Below are 20,908 nucleotides of genomic sequence, written 5' to 3'. Positions count from 1 at the left end.
CCATTCAATTATTTTTCTTTATCTTCTAATTGTTAGGTTTTATGATGAAGCAACAATGCGTTAGATTGAAATGTGCCATTAAGAATGAGAAGGACCATCCTTATCATTCTTAATGCCACATTTCAACCTGGAAAGGATGGTCACCTCGAGCGAACAGGTTGGAGAAGTCCGTCTCGTCGCGCGTGTAGCGCTCGCTGTTGTCGCGCGTCAGCTGGTTCTTCGCGCTCTCCTTGAAGGCGCCCACCATACGACTCTTCTCATCCAGACTGTTGTTCTTCTGCAGGAAACCTGCATCGTTACAACACGGGGGAGAATTGCAAAACATATCCTCAGCTTTGGTAATGGATGCTATGGAGGAAAAAGTAGTAGGCTATCTCTAACCAGTTGCTTAACATTAGCAACTAACAGCAGGTTTGCGCGCTGATGGTTATTCCTAAGGGTGATTCCAGTGGCTGGGGTTTTAGTGGGACAGCGCTATTTATGGATTGGTTGAGGTTCAGTTCAGAGGTGCTACTGTAGCCATGACATCAGAGGACATATGTGTTTTGTTTTTTTGGATCATGAAACCCTGTTGAATCCCGGTTGAGGTTGGCTCTATATCATCCTTCACAGATTCCGCGTGACTGACCAGATGCTCGTGTCATTAACTGCCGACAGGCACATTCAATAGATCCATCGAGGATGTTTTATTGGAACATCATGAACGTGAACAAACATGTTTAGGCAAAGCAGAAAGACCTACTCAAGAGAGTCAAATACACCAAGATGTCCCCCAAAATATCAAAAATAGCCTGTTTTTCGTTCACAATGCATGCATTCTTTATCATTTCGACTGATTTTATTTCTGGAGGTCTGCGTATAGCTATTGTAAAACATGGGTCACAGATGGTTAGTAAGATTATAAAGAATATTTTTCAATATTTAACAGCATATTTCCTGGGAGCATCCGTCTTTCGGTCACAAGGGCCCGGTTGTCTTATCTCTTTCATTTTGAGCTGGACTATCGCACAATATTATCAGAGAAAGCAGGCCTGCGTTAATACCCCCCTCTGCCACCCTGCAGCCCATCTCTCTCATTCAGGCTCGGTTCTGATAAGAGCTAATGACTATTCGATGCCGTGAATCTTTGGAGATGCGCTCAACATCAATAGGCGACACGATTTCATTGCGGCTATCAAATGGATTTTTTTTCTGTTTTCTCTCATGCTAAAGACCAAATCTCTCTCTTTTTCTCATTCTAAAGGATTTTTTTTTTTGTCTTCACAACCACGTCGAGCATGTTTATTGCGCATGCAATTAAGATAAAAATATGTTTGATATACGCTGAATCTTTTCATTTAAACATATGATTTTATTTGAGCAATGGTTTACACACTGGATACGGCATACATTTCGTTTCATTAAATCGTATTCAGATCAATTTCTGCATGAGCTCTCTCTCTTGTTTTACACTGTCATTGTTACATATGTTACATGTCAACCCGGTAGATCAGGCTGTACATGTAGTTAGTAATAACAATAAATTATGCATAAATACGAGCAACTAACCCTAAACTAAACCTAACCCTATAGTAAGTACATGTAGTTCATTAATAATACTCAGTACTTAAATATATAATTACAGTGTAACAAATACACCTTAAAATAAATTTTAATAAAAAAAATAAACATAAATTAAATCATATAGAAACAAATTAACAAAATATAGAGAGATAGATAGATAGATAGATAGATAGATAGATAGATAGATAGATAGATAGATAGATAGATAGATAGATAGATAGATAGATAGATAGATAGATAGGAATTTGACTAATTATTTACACGCTTTTTATATGAGCTCAAACGACAGCAGAATATGCAGCTGAGGGCGCGTAAATTCCAGATATTGTTTATACATCAACAATTTTAATGACAGAATGATCATTCAGTTTTTTCCCCTTAGGTTTCAGCATGTAATACATATTACTAATTAGATTAATGCGGTTTTGCAATAATCAGGGGATAATTCTCATTACATGTTCATTTTTTAAAACAAAAAGCACATCAGGCTAAATTAAATGGAGAGGATCTGGCCTTGAGATACACGAGAGTAAAACGATTTAAAGTTCAGCAGGAGTCAGGATGGCCACATCCTCCCAGACGTCATCCTCTTAAAAACACCCAATCCTCTTCACATCTTTTAGCAGGCTATAAAGAGCAGTGTGGCGTAAAAAGACAAGTCGAGAGAGAGAGAGAGAGAGAGAGAGAGAGAGAGAGAGAGAGAGAGAGCACCACCCACCAGGAAACTAATAGAGAGCAACACAGGCAGCCCCTTTTTTCTCCTGATATATAGTGTTTCAAATCCAGTTAAGAAAACCTGTCTAAGTGACCGTGAGAAAATATTTCCATCCAGACACTGACGATTCACACTCTCTACGGGCTATTTTTCACTTCTCTTGCCTAACAACCTACAAAAATCGTGCCTGGCACGAATCTCTAACTCGGGGCTGATTTCTATTCCTTCCTTTGTCAGTTATTTATTTATTTTGTTGTGTCCAGAAAATAAGAATGAGAGTGAACAAGGGGTGATGCGGGGGAACACAAGACTAAGACCCTGTTCACACACTCGCCTACAGGGTAAATAACAGCTCGCTGACCTTTAGTGTGATGGAAACACGCAACGACAGTCTCTTTCTCCATATCTAGGGCATATGTATTCACACCTGGGTCAACAGAGCAACAACAGCATGGATAAAGGTGCCCTCCACTTTGGCACCTTGACTGACCTCAAGACTGAGATAATGTTGGCACTGTAACTTACCACATATCTTCATGCCCAGTTTCCTCGTGCATCCGTGCGCAACCCCGTACCACGCGTCGCCGGCTAAAACGAGACGTTTGGAGAGCTGTTCAACATCCCAGAGTTTATTCTATTCTTAATGCTATGGGTGATGCTGTAGAAAGCGCAGAATTAAGGGTCAGCATGCATTGACGCAGAAGACAATGAATGTGCGCAACAGATTCGGGTCTTTGCCGAACGTGTGGCTTTTCAATCTCAGGGTTTTTTTTTTTTTTTTTTTTTTTTAAGGGCTTGATTTTCAGCAAGCGATCAATAGAGGCTATCAGAGAGGCAGGCCGCTAATAGATGGTGGCACACATCCGGCAAAGAGGCGGTTTAAAATAAGCGGGCATGAAATGAGGTCTCGGAATTAATTGAGTGAAACGCTTGTGTTTGACTTGCCAGCCGTCACACAGAGAGCCGAGAGAGAGAAAACACACCACTCGAAAAAATACATGAATGACCTCTAGCATAAGTGACCAGACAGATGCAGCCATAAAGTTTAGATGCTGATACAATGAAAATGAAATAAAATGAACACACACTCACAGCAGTAAGCAAACACGAACAACACTATTCAGCAAGGACAAATTTATATAAATGGTGCAAGTGTGTATATATAGAGCGATAAGAAACGAAGGTGAATTATTGTTATTATCATCATCAATAGATTGAAATGAATTTATCTCTGGGGTGGGTTTTGTCTGAGGGCAGATCTAGCTCTATCTGCCCCAGGCGCGCGCTGTCAGATGAGGCAGAGACAGCGCGCGCCCCTCAGGTCAGTGAGCGTGAGATAGAGCTTGGCAGGGAGATAATAGCAAAACACGCGCACGCACACACACAACAGCACAGCACAACACATAATGCTTTTTACAATTTATATCAAAATGTATATAGCTAACATAAAAAACATATATTGGTAGGCTACTACATCTTCATATTTTTTTTTTAGCATGACATTTTTATTTATTTTGCATCTTTCTTAAACCTGATCAAATCAGTTTCTTTTATGTATTTTTGACTCGGGCATTTTCAGCATATTTACAAAGGAAAATGTGAATTGGACCGTGATGGCGGGTAATTTTAGTAATTGCGCTATTAAGGTGGGTCTGTTGAGAGCAGACGATGGCTGATTGCTGTTCTTCAAGCTCCCATAAAACGAGGCAAAATGCAGAGCTATTGTTATAAGATCGGGTGCATAATTAAATGCAGTTAGGCAGAAGCATGGATGCTCTTATTTGTGAGTAAAATTAAGAATACAATTTGCATGATATTTTTCATTTGTAATCTGGAGAATTGAGACTATATCAAGAAAAATAGGAAAAATAAAATAACGGTATAAGATTATAGTTATTAATATTATTATTACATCTATATACATCGATCTCCCTGCAAATTAAGAATTTACATTTCTATGACGAAAACTATAATCAAATATAATTAAAACTATAATATCTTATTACAATAATCTTTTTTGTAATAAAACGATAATCAGGGGTTCTCGTTTTAATATCAATTCAATTCAAAATTGCTTTATTGGCATGACTGTAATCTATCTATCTATCTATCTATCTATCTATCTATCTATCTATCTATCTATCTATCTATCTATCTATCTATCTAAAGATAATTTATAATTTGTCTCTCAAGCTGTCAGCTAATAGACATCTCACACGGCGCGGTGTGTTTTTCAGGGCAGTGATGAACATCGCCACCCCACGGAGTAAACAAGCCAAGTGAAAAACGCGTTATCCAGAGAGACCTACTTGTGGCAGGCTGTCGTAAATTAGCCGTGTTTGGGTCCATATCACCAGCCGAGGAAGAAGGTGCAGAAGACGCCATCAGTCCTGGAGAAACACCTCACTGCTTTCAGACTGAAGGAAAAAACCCACACTACACACGGAAAATGTGGAGAAATTAGGATAAACAAAGTGATGGCACAAATAACAGTTGCATATATATAAAAAAGACTGGCTAATATCTCATATAAAGTATATAGCCTAGCTATATAAAAATAAGCGTTTTTATTCTAGCACAATATCACGCATCAAATTCTCCTTATGAAATGGCAGTAATTCACTCCGCGTCACCAGGATAATTTGTCTTGCGCCACGCGCGCGCGCTCAGTGTTCTGTCATGTTCAGAAATGCGCTCTGACAGAACAGCGCACATTACAGCACGAGAAAAAAACAACAACACACCTAAGAAATAACGAAAAGAATGCTAGATAAGTTCTGAAGATAGTCCGACCTATATAAGTTGGTATTTTGGATGGCTGTGTTCTCCAGACGCCCCTGTGAGCTCCAGCGCGCAGCAGACCGTGAAGTCTGACTTAATTGGCTCTGTAACGAGGTCTTTAAATCGAATCATTTAAAACGAAGAATCTGTTCACTTCAACCGCAGCATAACAAAGGCGACGAAGATCAGGACAGAAATAATCATTTGAACCTATTATTAGTGTTGGGTGACGATGATAAATAATATTTCTTTGTTACGGATGATTTTACAGAAGGTCAGAAGCTTAAACGACTCTCGTCCAAAAAAAAAAAAAAAAAAAAAAAAAGAGAGAGAGAATGTATAGAAAAAGAGTGACTTATTGATTTCTCAATTAAGATGATCTTTAAATATCCTCAAAATATGCGCATCAATCACTGTCGGAGTTTGTGAAATATGGGCACAAAATCATTGCGCTGCTCATGTGTTAAATTACACTATGTTTTTAGATCATTATTTTGCCAGACGCGATCCAGTATGAACATAGGATCACAATACTGGCAGAAACTGGTTTAAATCTATACATGCATTTATTAAAACTGAATACAAAAGGCACAGTTCAGTTTCTGCTCTTCTTTCTCATATTGTTATCTTTCCAATGCTGTAGAAAAGAAAAAAAGGGCTTAAATTCAGATCAGAACGCAGAAGGTGAGCGCTTACCTTGCGAAGTCACAGGTGTCACAGTAAAATCCAGAAAAATGGCACGTGGAGGATGTTTCACAGCGCGTGATGTGGCGGTGAGACACTTGATATTAGAAAACCAGAAGAGTGCACAAGAAAATACAAATCCATCCAGCGCCAAATTCCTGATTCAGTGTTTATCCTTCCAAAGGCGACAGGAGAATCTCCAAAATTCACTTCAGCTGTATTTTTCCACGGGTTAATATCCACGGGTACTTTCTGAGGATTATTATAATATGGACTCAAGTCATCAGACACATGAAGTTTAATTCTCCAAGTAATATATACACACACGTCAAAATAGCGTGGGAGTGAGAAAACGGTGAGTGAGAGAGAGAGAGAGAGGGAGAGAGAAAGAAAGGCAGATACATCATGAGGACGAGCTCACATTTTTATTGTTGTTGTTTTGGAGGGACGCAATAAACAAATGAAAGCATTCCATCCTAATGTAAAAAAAGAAAAAGAAAAATTTCATTTAATGCACGACTTGTGGATCAGCTCGTCATCACCTATTCGAGACATCTGGAAGACATCCACGAGGTGGCAACAGAGAACAGACCAACTTGATCTTGAATGAAGGATTTTGGGCAGCGCCCTGGAAAAACACTTGAGCTGCTCTGTTCATGTCTGTAAGAATAAGATCGTTCTTTTTTAAACCTCCACCTATCCAGCGTGTCAGTACTGGTTTCCACTGCCGCAGTTTCAGCACCTGGACAGCTCCACGGGGTCAAGAAGAGACCGGGGCTAGTTGTCACACCTTCTCACTCCAGTCGGTTTTTTTGACAGCCAGTGTCTGTAGACGCATACATTAAAGTCCTGACAACAAAAAAGCATCTGAAAGCGTGTATATCATTATCTTAACGCATGCAACGATCGGTTTTATTGTGTTCACCTGTGCAACAGCTATTAAAAAAAGAGTCTAGAGGATAAAAATTCACAAAAGTTTAAGACAAAAAAAAAAAGCATTTGTAGGCTATAATTGGACTTCTGTCTCATAGTTGCTTAGATGAGCCATTTTTTAACACAGCCTTCTTGTGTGACAACTGGCCTCGGTCATAATTTGTGAAACAGTCGTGTTCTTTTTCCTCCATCAGATGGCGCTAAAATGTCTTGCGCTCTCTGAACAACTAAACAGAAAAAGTGAAGTAGGAAAAAGCTATTTTATTGTCCTAAGACATATAGGCCTGGTTTCACAGACAGGGCTTTGAGTAAACCAGGATCAGGTCTTAGTTCAATTTAAGTAGCTTTTATAAATGTGTCTTAGAAAAAACATTGCTGGTGTGCATCTTGGGACAAAATAATGACACTGGCATGTTTTAAGATATGTCAGTGCAAGTTAAAACAGCTCAAACATGCATTTTAGCTTAAGGCTTGTCTGTGAAACCGGGGGTTAGATTACAATTCACACAGAATATAATTGAATATCCAGTCAGTATTTGACAAAACTGCGCATACATAATATTCTGGACACATCACACATTGTTTACAAGCATAAGACATATTAAAACAATACAGTGCGTGCTTATAGGACTGTGTGAAACGCACCACACAAGATTGTTTGTTGTTTATTTATGATTAAGATTATAATGTATCGTCTGTGCTTTCAGTGGACTCTTCATCTGTGTCAGAGCTATCTGTGGACTCATCGTCATTATCCTCAACGTCATCTTCATCATCATCATCGGATGTGTCAAATTCATCATCATCATCATCATCATCATCTGATTCCTCCTCCGCTTCTAGAATGAATGAGGATATCCAGATGAAGAAGGTGAATTCAACACACTTGAATTTCATTATTAAAGTTATCCATTTGGAACATTGCTTTTATTTAATTTTCATTCATGCCTGGAGTGCTTTACAAAACATTTTTGTTTAGAGATACATATATCTATGTTAATTTAAAAACTAAAGAGGAAAGTTGTAGTGAAGCTTGATATTGTCATAAAAATCTAAATGCTTCAATTTGAGTGGAAAACAATATACTGTATATATATATATAGATAGATGGATAGATAGATGATGGATGATAGATGAATTGATAGATAGATAGATAGATAGATAGATAGATAGATAGATAGATAGATGATGGATAGATGGATAGATAGATAGATGGATGGATGGCTGGATGATAGATAGATGATGGATAGATAGATAGATGATGGATAGATGGATAGATAGATAGATGGATGGATGGATGGATGGATGATAGATAGATGAAGGATAGATAGATGATGGATAGATGGATGGATGGATGGATAGATAGATAGATAGATAGATAGATAGATGGATGATAGATGGATGATAGATGGATGGATGGATGATAGATGGATGGATGGATGATAGATGGATGGATATGAACTCACCTATCAGTAACTTTTCTTCAATGAGAGGCAGGAAGCTCTTAGCCTCTGAGTTTTGGGGCTCATAAATTAAAACTACATTTAAAGAATGAATGAGAATGATGAAAACATTAGTATCATGATGTAAGAAATGCCAAATAACAATACTATAGTAAACAATACTAATTAAAATGGCTGCTTACTCATCTGACAGAGCTTCTTGGCGAGTTGATAATTCTTTGTCATCACAGCCTGTAGAAACTGGACTCAAACAGAACATTTGTTTAACTGCATCTCAATAAGCCAATGACAACTGTCCAAAGTTGAAGTTAAATAAAACAGTGTGTTTGACACTTGCAGCCATTTTCAAACACATCAGAACTACTATTCCTTCTCCTGCATTTCTTCCTTCTTAATCTAGTGGGCATTGCTTTTGTTCCCTCTTTTGTAAGTCACTTTGGATAAAAGCGTCATCATATGTGTATAAATGTATAAATGCGCATAAATGTAAATGTACATGATGTGTACCTCTGCAAACAGTTCTAGAGGCACGTGTCCTTCTGCGCTCTCACTCTCTTCCTCTTCACTTTGGGCCTCATGAGGATCCTGGTCATCTGCAGACGACACTACTTGAGGGACCTGGATGTGTTTTTCATGCACACTTTCTGACTGGACTTCACATTCTCCTTGCTTTTCTAATGTTTAAATAAGAAAAAGAAAAAAAATGTTGGACCCTACTGTACTTGTACAGGAGCCCATGGGCATCACAAAATGCTTCAGGAACTCTGAGACAAATGGGTTGAACAATAAATGCTTTAAAAAAGAATAAGGCACTGTTTACTCCTGGTTTTGAGATGTGTTTTGGTCGATCGGATCACATGTAGACGAGGGAGACACATTCCCGTTTACACCTGGTGTTTCAATCCGTCTCTATTGTCCACTTTCAACCACTTCTGTCCTGATTTCTTCGAGGGAATGGTCTATGGGCGGGTAAATGTATGTTTTTTTCTCCAGATCTTTCGATCTAATGGACGAAATAAGTTGTGGAATTTACATTTGAACGGAAAAACACGGAGAACAGCAGCTGACAGTCGCAAGATCAGCCGAACGCTGTGAGTGTGTGTTAGAAATCAGGAATGGTGAGAGAACATTGTGCTTGGTACATTTTTCATCTTCAAACCAAACTTAGATCTTCAGCCGACAAAGTTTAAATCCCGTCTGGCTAGAGCTCTTCCCATAATGTTTACGCATTAGTTCAGTAGACGGAGAGTAGACGGTCTTTTGTGGCTGTTTGAAGACATTCGACCACATGAGCGTTTACACTACGAAAGCAATCCGGTCAAATGTGTTTTTGACTCCCTCTGGAAGTGGTGGAAAGTGAACAAGCTCAAAACGTTTTAGACCCCGTTTACACCTGTATTTAGCGCCGTCCACTTATGATCCGATCGACCAAAACGCATCTAAACACCAGCTGTAAACAGAGCCTATAGGATAAAACAGATTCAGTACCTGTCATAATAGGGTGGACCTGTTTAGGTAGTTTATGTCCATGCGTGGTTACATTTCTGAAGGACGGAGCTTTAGAGGCATTATACCCTCTGCTGCTGAAAAAAATGGGTGATAAAAGGTAAACTATTAGAGATCACTGGAGCGAATGAATGCCATCAGCTTCCCCGCTTTATGCATGTACGGCCCATAAACCACATCCCATGCATGACCCAAAGAGCATGTTGACCGGAATACAAAAAGCCACTGATACAATCAAATTAAAAATAAGCATTTTTCTTTATTCCTCTCAGTATTATGCATCTGTCCAAATGATCTAGTATAGAGAAATGTCACTTTTAGTTATCATTGTCGGATATCAAATGCTTTTACCTCTTGGAATTGTGTACTTTGTGTGAGGTACTTGATGTTTCAGAGTTTAGGGAAGGTTTCCCCTCTGTCTGTATAGAGGGATCCTGCTCTTCTCTCTTTTCACTGGGTTTTGCTTTCGTTTGCCTACACAAAATCAAACCAATGCATTTAAATGATTGTTAAAGTGTAATTCTGTCATGACAACTGTAGGAGTGTTTGGCATGGTAATGGATATGACAATGTTGAAAAGTTTTGGTCTTGGCAGAATAGATCTGAAACTGCCAATACACACACGACACGCTGCTGTGAGCAAGTAAGTCATGCTGCTGCTGTACAATATAGTGCACATGAATTACCCGTAGCAGATCTATACAGGTGGAGCTGGGGAAGGTGGAGGGCGTCTGAAAGCACGCTGCAAACTGCAACAGCAAATGCTGACCAAGTATTTAAAGGTTGAGCCGCGAGCTCATTGGCTACTCATACAATCACCTGTGCCCTATAGACCCCTTTTCAGTTAGTAAACATTGTGACTCGTTTTGTGGGCGGAGCTTAGGTGGAGGCAGAACTTTAGTGTTAGTTAGCAAGTTTTCGTTAGCTTGTTTTTTTAACGACTGGAGAAAATCCGATTTTATCTTAATGTGTAAGGCCACTCACTGTCCAGGACAGCGATTGTTATTTAAAAAAGTTAATTTAATGGATGGAACCAGATTGGCTGACCCGTACACACTCACTCAATGGATGGACGATCTGACAGGTTTAACGTGACCTCGGTTGAGTGGCCTGACATCTACACCTACTTGACAGAGAAACCGAGCACATAAAGAGAATCTGAGGGCGTATAACTCTTTAGATGCCTATAACTATGTGCTGAATCCTCAAGTACAAGACTTGTGTGGTACGATCCGAAGTTCTGCCAAGCCAGCGCCAAGGCCAGAAGACGACCATGTAAAGAGTGACATTACAGAACAATTTTAAAGATGTGAATATTTTCTAGAAATAATTTTTTTTGAACTTTATGTATTTGATTATTCTTTCTTAACAGGTTCTTCAAAAAGTTTAGTCACAATCAATCACAACAATGTATATAACAATCACAGATCATTCACAAATAATCACAATAGGTTAGAAAACATTACGTGATAAAATTTCAAATTGGAGGCTGTACTCCGTCGATTATTGCACCCAACAACACAACAAGATGACATTTTAAGCTCCTTATGTATCCGAATCTGTGCTGGTTTGTATTGAGTGCCTCCAGTTTTCCCTTTGTTTTGCCTCCAGCTACCGAACATGACGTAACTGTGACGTCGGCGCAAAAAGGGTCTATAGAGAATGATGTGATTGCAAGCAAACTGAGTTAAGGATCTATTAGTCTGCGTCGTCTAGAGTTTCATGACACAACTCTGTATTTAATACATCAAAGTATATGAGCATTCTTACTTCATCTATGCAGGAAAAGAAGTTTAATTGTACATATTGTGAGGCTTTTACAATGTTACCTGTCGACTGAGAGCTGCATGGGCAATTCATGTTCATTAATCACTGTTATAAAATGTTTTACCTGGTGGAACTTGGAGCTTTGATATTTGTTGTCTCATAGTTTATAGATAAATCCTGTCCTCTTGTCTTCCCGCTGGGTTTTGGTTTCTGCTGCCTATACATCAAATCAAACCAAAGCACCAAATACAGTTGACGTGAACGTGGTTTTTAAAGCAACTAAAGCATACTGTATATAATATCCAAAAGATAATCTGAAAATCTAAACCTACTTTGGTTTCCATTCCACCGATTCTTTTGCCACTGGATCTACAGAACAAAGGACATAACGTCATTCAACCTTTCAGATGAAAAATAACCCTTGAGGAAACCAAGGCAGACTGTCGTCATGTGTGTGTAACTGCTTAATGTATATATATATAAAAAAAAAAAAACAGTTGCTATAGTGGATATGTATTGATAGAAATTACTTCCTGCAAATTGATTATTGTACCTGCTGAGCTGCCAATCACTGGTTTTAAGGGTACAACCTCCTTTAGAAATAGAAAAAACACTAAATGTGAACAAGACTAAAGCCAAATCTCTATTATTTCTCTATATTACTTAAATTGCAAAATGATCAAAACACTAGTTTGTCACATGATATGAAACAAAGCACAATATCCATATATAACCACTGACCTTTTCATTGTCTTTTGATGAGACTTCTGACGGCCGCCCAACACACTGTAAACTTAGCATTAATAATAATAAAAAAATATTTAAAATAAGTATTTGGATGTTAAAGGGTTGGTGTGGCGCAATGGATAAGACACATGCCTTTGGTGTGAGAGACCTGGGTTCGAATCCACTGTGAGACACCAATGTGTCCCTCAGCAAGACACTTAACCCCTAGTTGCTCCAGAGGCGTGCGACCTCTGACATATATAGCAATTGTAAGTCGCTTTGGATAAAAGCGTCAGCTAAATGAATAAATGTAAATGTAAAATGTGTTAAAGAAATGCAGAGATAGTAAAGCCACTGTATAGAGACTTTTAAAGAGTAATGGAAATTTCTGAAGAGACTCAATCACTATATATCATTTAGTCCTGATTTGTAAGTCGCTTTGGATAAAAGCGTCTGCTAAATGACTAAATGTAAATATATGATGAAGAGATTTAATTTAAGTTTTATCTACATATAACCATTGATCAGCAAACAAAAAGAGAATCTCAACCGAACCTGTTTGATGCGCGAAAACAAACCTCATTGGTTCTTGCTGAAGCTCAAATGAGCTGCGTAACACGAGAATGAACCTCATTGGTTCTTGAAGCTCAAACGTGATGCGTAACATTAGAATGAACCTCATTGGTTCTTGCTGAAGCTCAAACGTGATGCGTAACACGAGAATGAACCTCATTGGTCCTTGCTGAATCTCACACGTGCTGCGTAACACGAGAATGAACCTCATTGGTTCTTGCTGAATCTCAAACGAGCTGTGTAACACAAGTGTGAACCTCATTGGTTCTTGCTGAATCTCAAACGAGCTGCGTAACACGAGAGTGAACCTCATTGGTTCTTGCTGAATCACAAACGAGCTGCGTAACATGAGAATGAACCTCATTGGTTCTTGCTGAATCTCAAACGTGATGCGTAACACGAGAGTGAACCTCATTGGTTCTTGCTGAATCTCAAACGAGCTGTGTAACACGAGAGTGAACCTCACTGGTTCTTGCTGAATCTCAAACGTGATGCGTAACACGAGAGTGAACCTCACTGGTTCTTGCTGAAGCTCAAACGTGATGCGTAACATGAGAATGAACCTCATTGGTTCTTGCTGAATCTCAAACGAGCTGTGTAACACGAGAGTGAACCTCATTGGTTCTTGCTGAATCTCAAACGTGATGCGTAACACGAGAGTGAACCTCACTGGTTCTTGCTGAAGCTCAAACGTGATGCGTAACACGAGAATGAACCTCATTGGTTCTTGCTGAATCTCAAACGTGCTGTGTAACACGAGAATGAACCTCATAGGTTCTTGCTGAAGCTCAAACGAGCTGCGTAACACGAGAATGAACCTCATTGGTTCTTGCTGAATCTCAAACGTGATGCGTAACACGAGAGTGAACCTCATTGGTTCTTGCTGAAGCTCAAACGTGATGCGTAACACGAGAGTGAACCTCATTGGTTCTTGCTGAATCTCAAACGAGCTGCGTAACACGAGAATGAACCTCATTGGTTCTTGCTAAATCTCAAACGTGATGCGTAACACGAGAGTGAACCTCATTGGTTCTTGCTGAAGCTCAAACGTGATGCGTAACACGAGAGTGAACCTCATTGGTTCTTGCTGAATCTCAAACGAGCTGCGTAACATGAGAATGAACCTCATTGGTTCTTGCTGAATCTCAAACGTGATGCGTAACACGAGAGTGAACCTCATTGGTTCTTGCTGAATCTCAAACGAGCTGCGTAACATGAGAATGAACCTCATTGGTTCTTGCTGAATCTCAAACGAGCTGTGTAACACGAGAGTGAACCTCATTGGTTCTTGCTGAATCTCAAACGTGATGCGTAACACGAGAGTGAACCTCATTGGTTCTTGCTGAATCTCAAATGTGCTGTGTAACACGAGAATGAACCTCATAGGTTCTTGCTGAAGCTCAAACGAGCTGCGTAACACGAGAATGAACCTCATTGGTTCTTGCTGAATCTCAAACGTGCTGTGTAACACGAGAATGAACCTCATAGGTTCTTGCTGAAGCTCAAACGAGCTGCGTAACACGAGAATGAACCTCATTGGTTCTTGCTGAATCTCAAACGTGATGCGTAACACGAGAGTGAACCTCATTGGTTCTTGCTGAAGCTCAAACGTGATGCGTAACACGAGAGTGAACCTCATTGGTTCTTGCTGAATCTCAAACGAGCTGCGTAACACGAGAATGAACCTCATTGGTTCTTGCTAAATCTCAAACGTGATGCGTAACACGAGAGTGAACCTCATTGGTTCTTGCTGAAGCTCAAACGTGATGCGTAACACGAGAGTGAACCTCATTGGTTCTTGCTGAATCTCAAACGAGCTGTGTAACACGAGAGTGAACCTCATTGGTTCTTGCTGAAGCTCAAACGTGATGCGTAACATGAGAATGAACCTCATTGGTTCTTGCTGAAGCTCAAACGTGATGCGTAACACGAGAATGAACCTCATTGGTCCTTGCTGAATCTCAAACGAGCTGTGTAACACGAGAGTGAACCTCATTGGTTCTTGCTGAATCTCAAACGAGCTGCGTAACACGAGAATGAACCTCATTGGTTCTTGCTGAATCTCAAACGAGCTGCGTAACATGAGAATGAACCTCATTGGTTCTTGCTGAAGCTCAAACGTGATGCGTAACACGAGAGTGAACCTCATTGGTTCTTGCTGAATCTCAAACGAGCTGCGTAACACGAGAATGAACCTCATTGGTTCTTGCTAAATCTCAAACGTGATGCGTAACACGAGAGTGAACCTCATTGGTTCTTGCTGAAGCTCAAACGTGATGCGTAACACGAGAGTGAACCTCATTGGTTCTTGCTGAATCTCAAACGAGCTGTGTAACACGAGAGTGAACCTCATTGGTTCTTGCTGAAGCTCAAACGTGATGCGTAACATGAGAATGAACCTCATTGGTTCTTGCTGAAGCTCAAGCGTGATGCGTAACATTAGAATGAACCTCATTGGTTCTTGCTGAAGCTCAAACGTGACGTGTAACATTAGAATGAACCTCATTGGTTCTTGCTGAAGCTCAAACGTGATGCGTAACACGAGAGTGAACCTCATTGGTTCTTGCTGAATCTCAAACGAGCTGTGTAACACGAGAGTGAACCTCATTGGTTCTTGCTGAAGCTCAAACATGATGCGTAACATGAGAATGAACCTCATTGTTTCTTGCTGAAGCTCAAGCGTGATGCGTAACATTAGAATGAACCTCATTGGTTCTTGCTGAAGCTCAAACGTGATGCGTAACATTAGAATGAACCTCATTGGTTCTTGCTGAAGCTCAAACGTGATGCGTAACATTAGAATGAACCTCACTGGTTCTTGATGAAGCTCAAACGTGATGCGTAACACGAGAGTGAACCTCATTGGTTCTTGCTGAAGCTCAAACGTGATGCGTAACATTAGAATGAACCTCATTGGTTCTTGCTGAGGCTCAAAAGTGATGCGTAACATTAGAATGAACCTCATTGGTTCTTGCTGAATCTCAAACGAGCTGTGTAACACGAGAGTGAACCTCATTGGTTCTTGCTGAAGCTCAAACGTGATGCGTAACACGAGAATGAACCTCATTGGTCCTTGCTGAATCTCAAACGAGCTGTGTAACACGAGAGTGAACCTCATTGGTTCTTGCTGAATCTCAAACGAGCTGCGTAACACGAGAATGAACCTCATTGGTTCTTGCTGAATCTCAAACGTGATGCGTAACACGAGAGTGAACCTCATTGGTTCTTGCTGAAGCTCAAACGTGATGCGTAACACGAGAGTGAACCTCATTGGTTCTTGCTGAATCTCAAACGAGCTGCGTAACACGAGAATGAACCTCATTGGTTCTTGCTAAATCTCAAACGTGATGCGTAACACGAGAGTGAACCTCATTGGTTCTTGCTGAAGCTCAAACGTGATGCGTAACACGAGAGTGAACCTCATTGGTTCTTGCTGAATCTCAAACGAGCTGTGTAACACGAGAGTGAACCTCATTGGTTCTTGCTGAAGCTCAAACGTGATGCGTAACATGAGAATGAACCTCATTGGTTCTTGCTGAAGCTCAAGCGTGATGCGTAACATTAGAATGAACCTCATTGGTTCTTGCTGAAGCTCAAACGTGACGTATAACATTAGAATGAACCTCATTGGTTCTTGCTGAAGCTCAAACGTGATGCGTAACACGAGAGTGAACCTCATTGGTTCTTGCTGAATCTCAAACGAGCTGTGTAACACGAGAGTGAACCTCATTGGTTCTTGCTGAAGCTCAAACATGATGCGTAACATGAGAATGAACCTCATTGGTTCTTGCTGAAGCTCAAGCGTGATGCGTAACATTAGAATGAACCTCATTGGTTCTTGCTGAAGCTCAAACGTGATGCGTAACATTAGAATGAACCTCATTGGTTCTTGCTGAAGCTCAAACGTGATGCGTAACATTAGAATGAACCTCACTGGTTCTTGATGAAGCTCAAACGTGATGCGTAACACGAGAGTGAACCTCATTGGTTCTTGCTGAAGCTCAAACGTGATGCGTAACATTAGAATGAACCTCATTGGTTCTTGCTGAGGCTCAAAAGTGATGCGTAACATTAGAATGAACCTCATTGGTTCTTGCTGAATCTCAAACGAGCTGTGTAACACGAGAGTGAACCTCATTGGTTCTTGCTGAATCTCAAACGTGATGCGTAACACGAGAGTGAACCTCACTGGTTCTTGCTGAAGCTCAAACGTGATGCGTAACACGAGAATGAACCTCATTGGTTCTTGCTGAATCTCAAACGTGCTGTGTAACACGAGAATGAACCTCATAGGTTCTTGCTGAAGCTCAAACGAGCTGCGTAACACGAGAATGAACCTCATTGGTTCTTGCTGAATCTCAAACGTGATGCGTAACACGAGAGTGAACCTCATTGGTTCTTGCTGAAGCTCAAACGTGATGCGTAACACGAGAGTGAACCTCATTGGTTCTTGCTGAATCTCAAACGTGATGCGTAACACGAGAGTGAACCTCATTGGTTCTTGCTGAATCTCAAACGTGCTGTGTAACACGAGAATGAACCTCATAGGTTCTTGCTGAAGCTCAAACGAGCTGCGTAACACGAGAATGAACCTCATTGGTTCTTGCTGAATCTCAAACGTGCTGTGTAACACGAGAATGAACCTCATAGGTTCTTGCTGAAGCTCAAACGAGCTGCGTAACACGAGAATGAACCTCATTGGTTCTTGCTGAATCTCAAACGTGATGCGTAACACGAGAGTGAACCTCATTGGTTCTTGCTGAAGCTCAAACGTGATGCGTAACACGAGAGTGAACCTCATTGGTTCTTGCTGAATCTCAAACGAGCTGCGTAACACGAGAATGAACCTCATTGGTTCTTGCTAAATCTCAAACGTGATGCGTAACACGAGAGTGAACCTCATTGGTTCTTGCTGAAGCTCAAACGTGATGCGTAACACGAGAGTGAACCTCATTGGTTCTTGCTGAATCTCAAACGAGCTGTGTAACACGAGAGTGAACCTCATTGGTTCTTGCTGAAGCTCAAACGTGATGCGTAACATGAGAATGAACCTCATTGGTTCTTGCTGAAGCTCAAACGTGATGCGTAACACGAGAATGAACCTCATTGGTCCTTGCTGAATCTCAAACGAGCTGTGTAACACGAGAGTGAACCTCATTGGTTCTTGCTGAATCTCAAACGAGCTGCGTAACACGAGAATGAACCTCATTGGTTCTTGCTGAATCTCAAACGTGATGCGTAACACGAGAGTGAACCTCATTGGTTCTTGCTGAAGCTCAAACGTGATGCGTAACACGAGAGTGAACCTCATTGGTTCTTGCTGAATCTCAAACGAGCTGCGTAACACGAGAATGAACCTCATTGGTTCTTGCTAAATCTCAAACGTGATGCGTAACACGAGAGTGAACCTCATTGGTTCTTGCTGAAGCTCAAACGTGATGCGTAACACGAGAGTGAACCTCATTGGTTCTTGCTGAATCTCAAACGAGCTGTGTAACACGAGAGTGAACCTCATTGGTTCTTGCTGAAGCTCAAACGTGATGCGTAACATGAGAATGAACCTCATTGGTTCTTGCTGAATCTCAAACGTGATGCGTAACACGAGAGTGAACCTCATTGGTTCTTGCTGAAGCTCAAACGTGATGCGTAACACGAGAGTGAACCTCATTGGTTCTTGCTGAATCTCAAACGAGCTGCGTAACACGAGAATGAACCTCATTGGTTCTTGCTAAATCTCAAACGTGATGCGTAACACGAGAGTGAACCTCATTGGTTCTTGCTGAAGCTCAAACGTGATGCGTAACACGAGAGTAAACCTCATTGGTTCTTGCTGAATCTCAAACGAGCTGTGTAACACGAGAGTGAACCTCATTGGTTCTTGCTGAAGCTCAAACGTGATGCGTAACATGAGAATGAACCTCATTGGTTCTTGCTGAAGCTCAAACGTGATGCGTAACACGAGAATGAACCTCATTGGTCCTTGCTGAATCTCAAACGAGCTGTGTAACACGAGAGTGAACCTCATTGGTTCTTGCTGAATCTCAAACGAGCTGCGTAACACGAGAATGAACCTCATTGGTTCTTGCTGAAGCTCAAACGAGCTGCGTAACATGAGAATGAACCTCATTGGTTCTTGCTGAAGCTCAAACGTGATGCGTAACACGAGAGTGAACCTCATTGGTTCTTGCTGAATCTCAAACGAGCTGCGTAACACGAGAATGAACCTCATTGGTTCTTGCTAAATCTCAAACGTGATGCGTAACACGAGAGTGAACCTCATTGGTTCTTGCTGAAGCTCAAACGTGATGCGTAACACGAGAGTGAACCTCATTGGTTCTTGCTGAATCTCAAACGAGCTGTGTAACACGAGAGTGAACCTCATTGGTTCTTGCTGAAGCTCAAACGTGATGCGTAACATGAGAATGAACCTCATTGGTTCTTGCTGAAGCTCAAGCGTGATGCGTAACATTAGAATGAACCTCATTGGTTCTTGCTGAAGCTCAAACGTGACGTGTAACATTAGAATGAACCTCATTGGTTCTTGCTGAAGCTCAAACGTGATGCGTAACACGAGAGTGAACCTCATTGGTTCTTGCTGAATCTCAAACGAGCTGTGTAACACGAGAGTGAACCTCATTGGTTCTTGCTGAAGCTCAAACATGATGCGTAACATGAGAATGAACCTCATTGGTTCTTGCTGAAGCTCAAGCGTGATGCGTAACATTAGAATGAACCTCATTGGTTCTTGCTGAAGCTCAAACGTGATGCGTAACATTAGAATGAACCTCATTGGTTCTTGCTGAAGCTCAAACGTGATGCGTAACATTAGAATGAACCTCACTGGTTCTTGATGAAGCTCAAACGTGATGCGTAACACGAGAGTGAACCTCATTGGTTCTTGCTGAAGCTCAAACGTGATGCGTAACATTAGAATGAACCTCATTGGTTCTTGCAGAGGCTCAAAAGTGATGCGTAACATTAGAATGAACCTCATTGGTTCTTGCTGAATCTCAAACGAGCTGTGTAACACGAGAGTGAACCTCATTGGTTCTTGCTGAAGCTCAAACGTGATGCGTAACACGAGAATGAACCTCATTGGTCCTTGCTGAATCTCAAACGAGCTGTGAAACACGAGAGTGAACCTCATTGGTTCTTGCTGAATCTGAAACGAGCTGCGTAACACGAGAATGAACCTCATTGGTTCTTGCTGAATCTCAAACGTGATGCGTAACACGAGAGTGAACCTCATTGGTTCTTGCTGAAGCTCAAACGTGATGCGTAACACGAGAGTGAACCTCATTGGTTCTTGCTGAATCTCAAACGAGCTGCGTAACACGAGAATGAACCTCATTGGTTCTTGCTAAATCTCAAACGTGATGCGTAACACGAGAGTGAACCTCATTGGTTCTTGCTGAAGCTCAAACGTGATGCGTAACACGAGAGTGAACCTCATTGGTTCTTGCTGAATCTCAAACGAGCTGTGTAACACGAGAGTGAACCTCATTGGTTCTTGCTGAAGCTCAAACGTGATGCGTAACATGAGAATGAACCTCATTGGTTCTTGCTGAAGCTCAAGCGTGATGCGTAACATTAGAATGAACCTCATTGGTTCTTGCTGAAGCTCAAACGTGACGTGTAACATTAGAATGAACCTCATTGGTTCTTGCTGAAGCTCAAACGTGATGCGTAACACGAGAGTGAACCTCATTGGTTCTTGCTGAATCTCAAACGAGCTGTGTAACACGAGAGTGAACCTCATTGGTTCTTGCTGAAGCTCAAACATGATGCGTAACATGAGAATGAACCTCATTGGTTCTTGCTGAAGCTCAAGCGTGATGCGTAACATTAGAATGAACCTCATTGGTTCTTGCTGAAGCTCAAACGTGATGCGTAACATTAGAATGAACCTCATTGGTTCTTGCTGAAGCTCAAACGTGATGCGTAACATTAGAATGAACCTCACTGGTTCTTGATGAAGCTCAAACGTGATGCGTAACACGAGAGTGAACCTCATTGGTTCTTGCTGAAGCTCAAACGTGATGCGTAACATTAGAATGAACCTCATTGGTTCTTGCTGAGGCTCAAAAGTGATGCGTAACATTAGAATGAACCTCATTGGTTCTTGCTGAATCTCAAACGAGCTGTGTAACACGAGAGTGAACCTCATTGGTTCTTGCTGAATCTCAAACGTGATGCG

At 40.9% G+C, this 20,908-nt stretch overlaps 2 protein-coding genes across 4 annotated transcripts in view; both read right to left on the bottom strand.

The window, feature by feature from the left end:
* Positions 1–6,351, bottom strand: part of gad1b (glutamate decarboxylase 1b) — a 21,858-nt gene extending 15,507 nt beyond the window's left edge. The window contains exons 1-4 of one of the 2 annotated variants that reach the window (XM_084426986.1): positions 5,756–6,032; positions 4,588–4,714; positions 2,804–2,866; positions 145–288 (exon numbers count right to left, since the gene is read on the bottom strand). In XM_084426986.1, the coding sequence (XP_084283112.1) occupies positions 145–288; positions 2,804–2,866; positions 4,588–4,663 (283 nt within the window). In that variant the 5' untranslated portion in view covers positions 4,664–4,714; positions 5,756–6,032. Of the gene's footprint in view, positions 1–144; positions 289–2,803; positions 2,867–4,587; positions 4,715–5,755 lie in introns of both variants that reach the window. The other variant, XM_084426987.1, reaches the window with a different exon arrangement.
* A 571-nt stretch (positions 6,352–6,922) lies between these two features.
* erich2 (glutamate-rich 2) overlaps positions 6,923–20,908 on the bottom strand; it is a 30,570-nt gene continuing 16,584 nt past the window's right edge. Inside the window, exons 2-11 of one of the 2 annotated variants that reach the window (XM_084426989.1) lie at positions 12,154–12,205; positions 11,966–12,005; positions 11,745–11,781; positions 11,537–11,629; positions 9,997–10,119; positions 9,628–9,719; positions 8,647–8,813; positions 8,322–8,379; positions 8,143–8,214; positions 6,923–7,515 (exon numbers count right to left, since the gene is read on the bottom strand). In XM_084426989.1, the coding sequence (XP_084283115.1) occupies positions 7,358–7,515; positions 8,143–8,214; positions 8,322–8,379; positions 8,647–8,813; positions 9,628–9,719; positions 9,997–10,119; positions 11,537–11,629; positions 11,745–11,781; positions 11,966–12,005; positions 12,154–12,205 (892 nt within the window). In that variant the 3' untranslated portion in view covers positions 6,923–7,357. Of the gene's footprint in view, positions 7,516–8,142; positions 8,215–8,321; positions 8,380–8,646; positions 8,814–9,627; positions 9,723–9,996; positions 10,120–11,536; positions 11,630–11,744; positions 11,782–11,965; positions 12,006–12,153; positions 12,206–20,908 lie in introns of both variants that reach the window. The other variant, XM_084426988.1, reaches the window with a different exon arrangement.

Source organism: Rutilus rutilus (genome assembly GCF_951802725.1).
Source record: "Rutilus rutilus genome assembly, chromosome: 12".
In the NCBI taxonomy this organism is placed as follows: domain Eukaryota; kingdom Metazoa; phylum Chordata; class Actinopteri; order Cypriniformes; family Leuciscidae; genus Rutilus; species Rutilus rutilus.
Note: the sequence above shows the minus strand (reverse complement) of the source record. Positions and strands in the feature narration are given on the sequence as shown.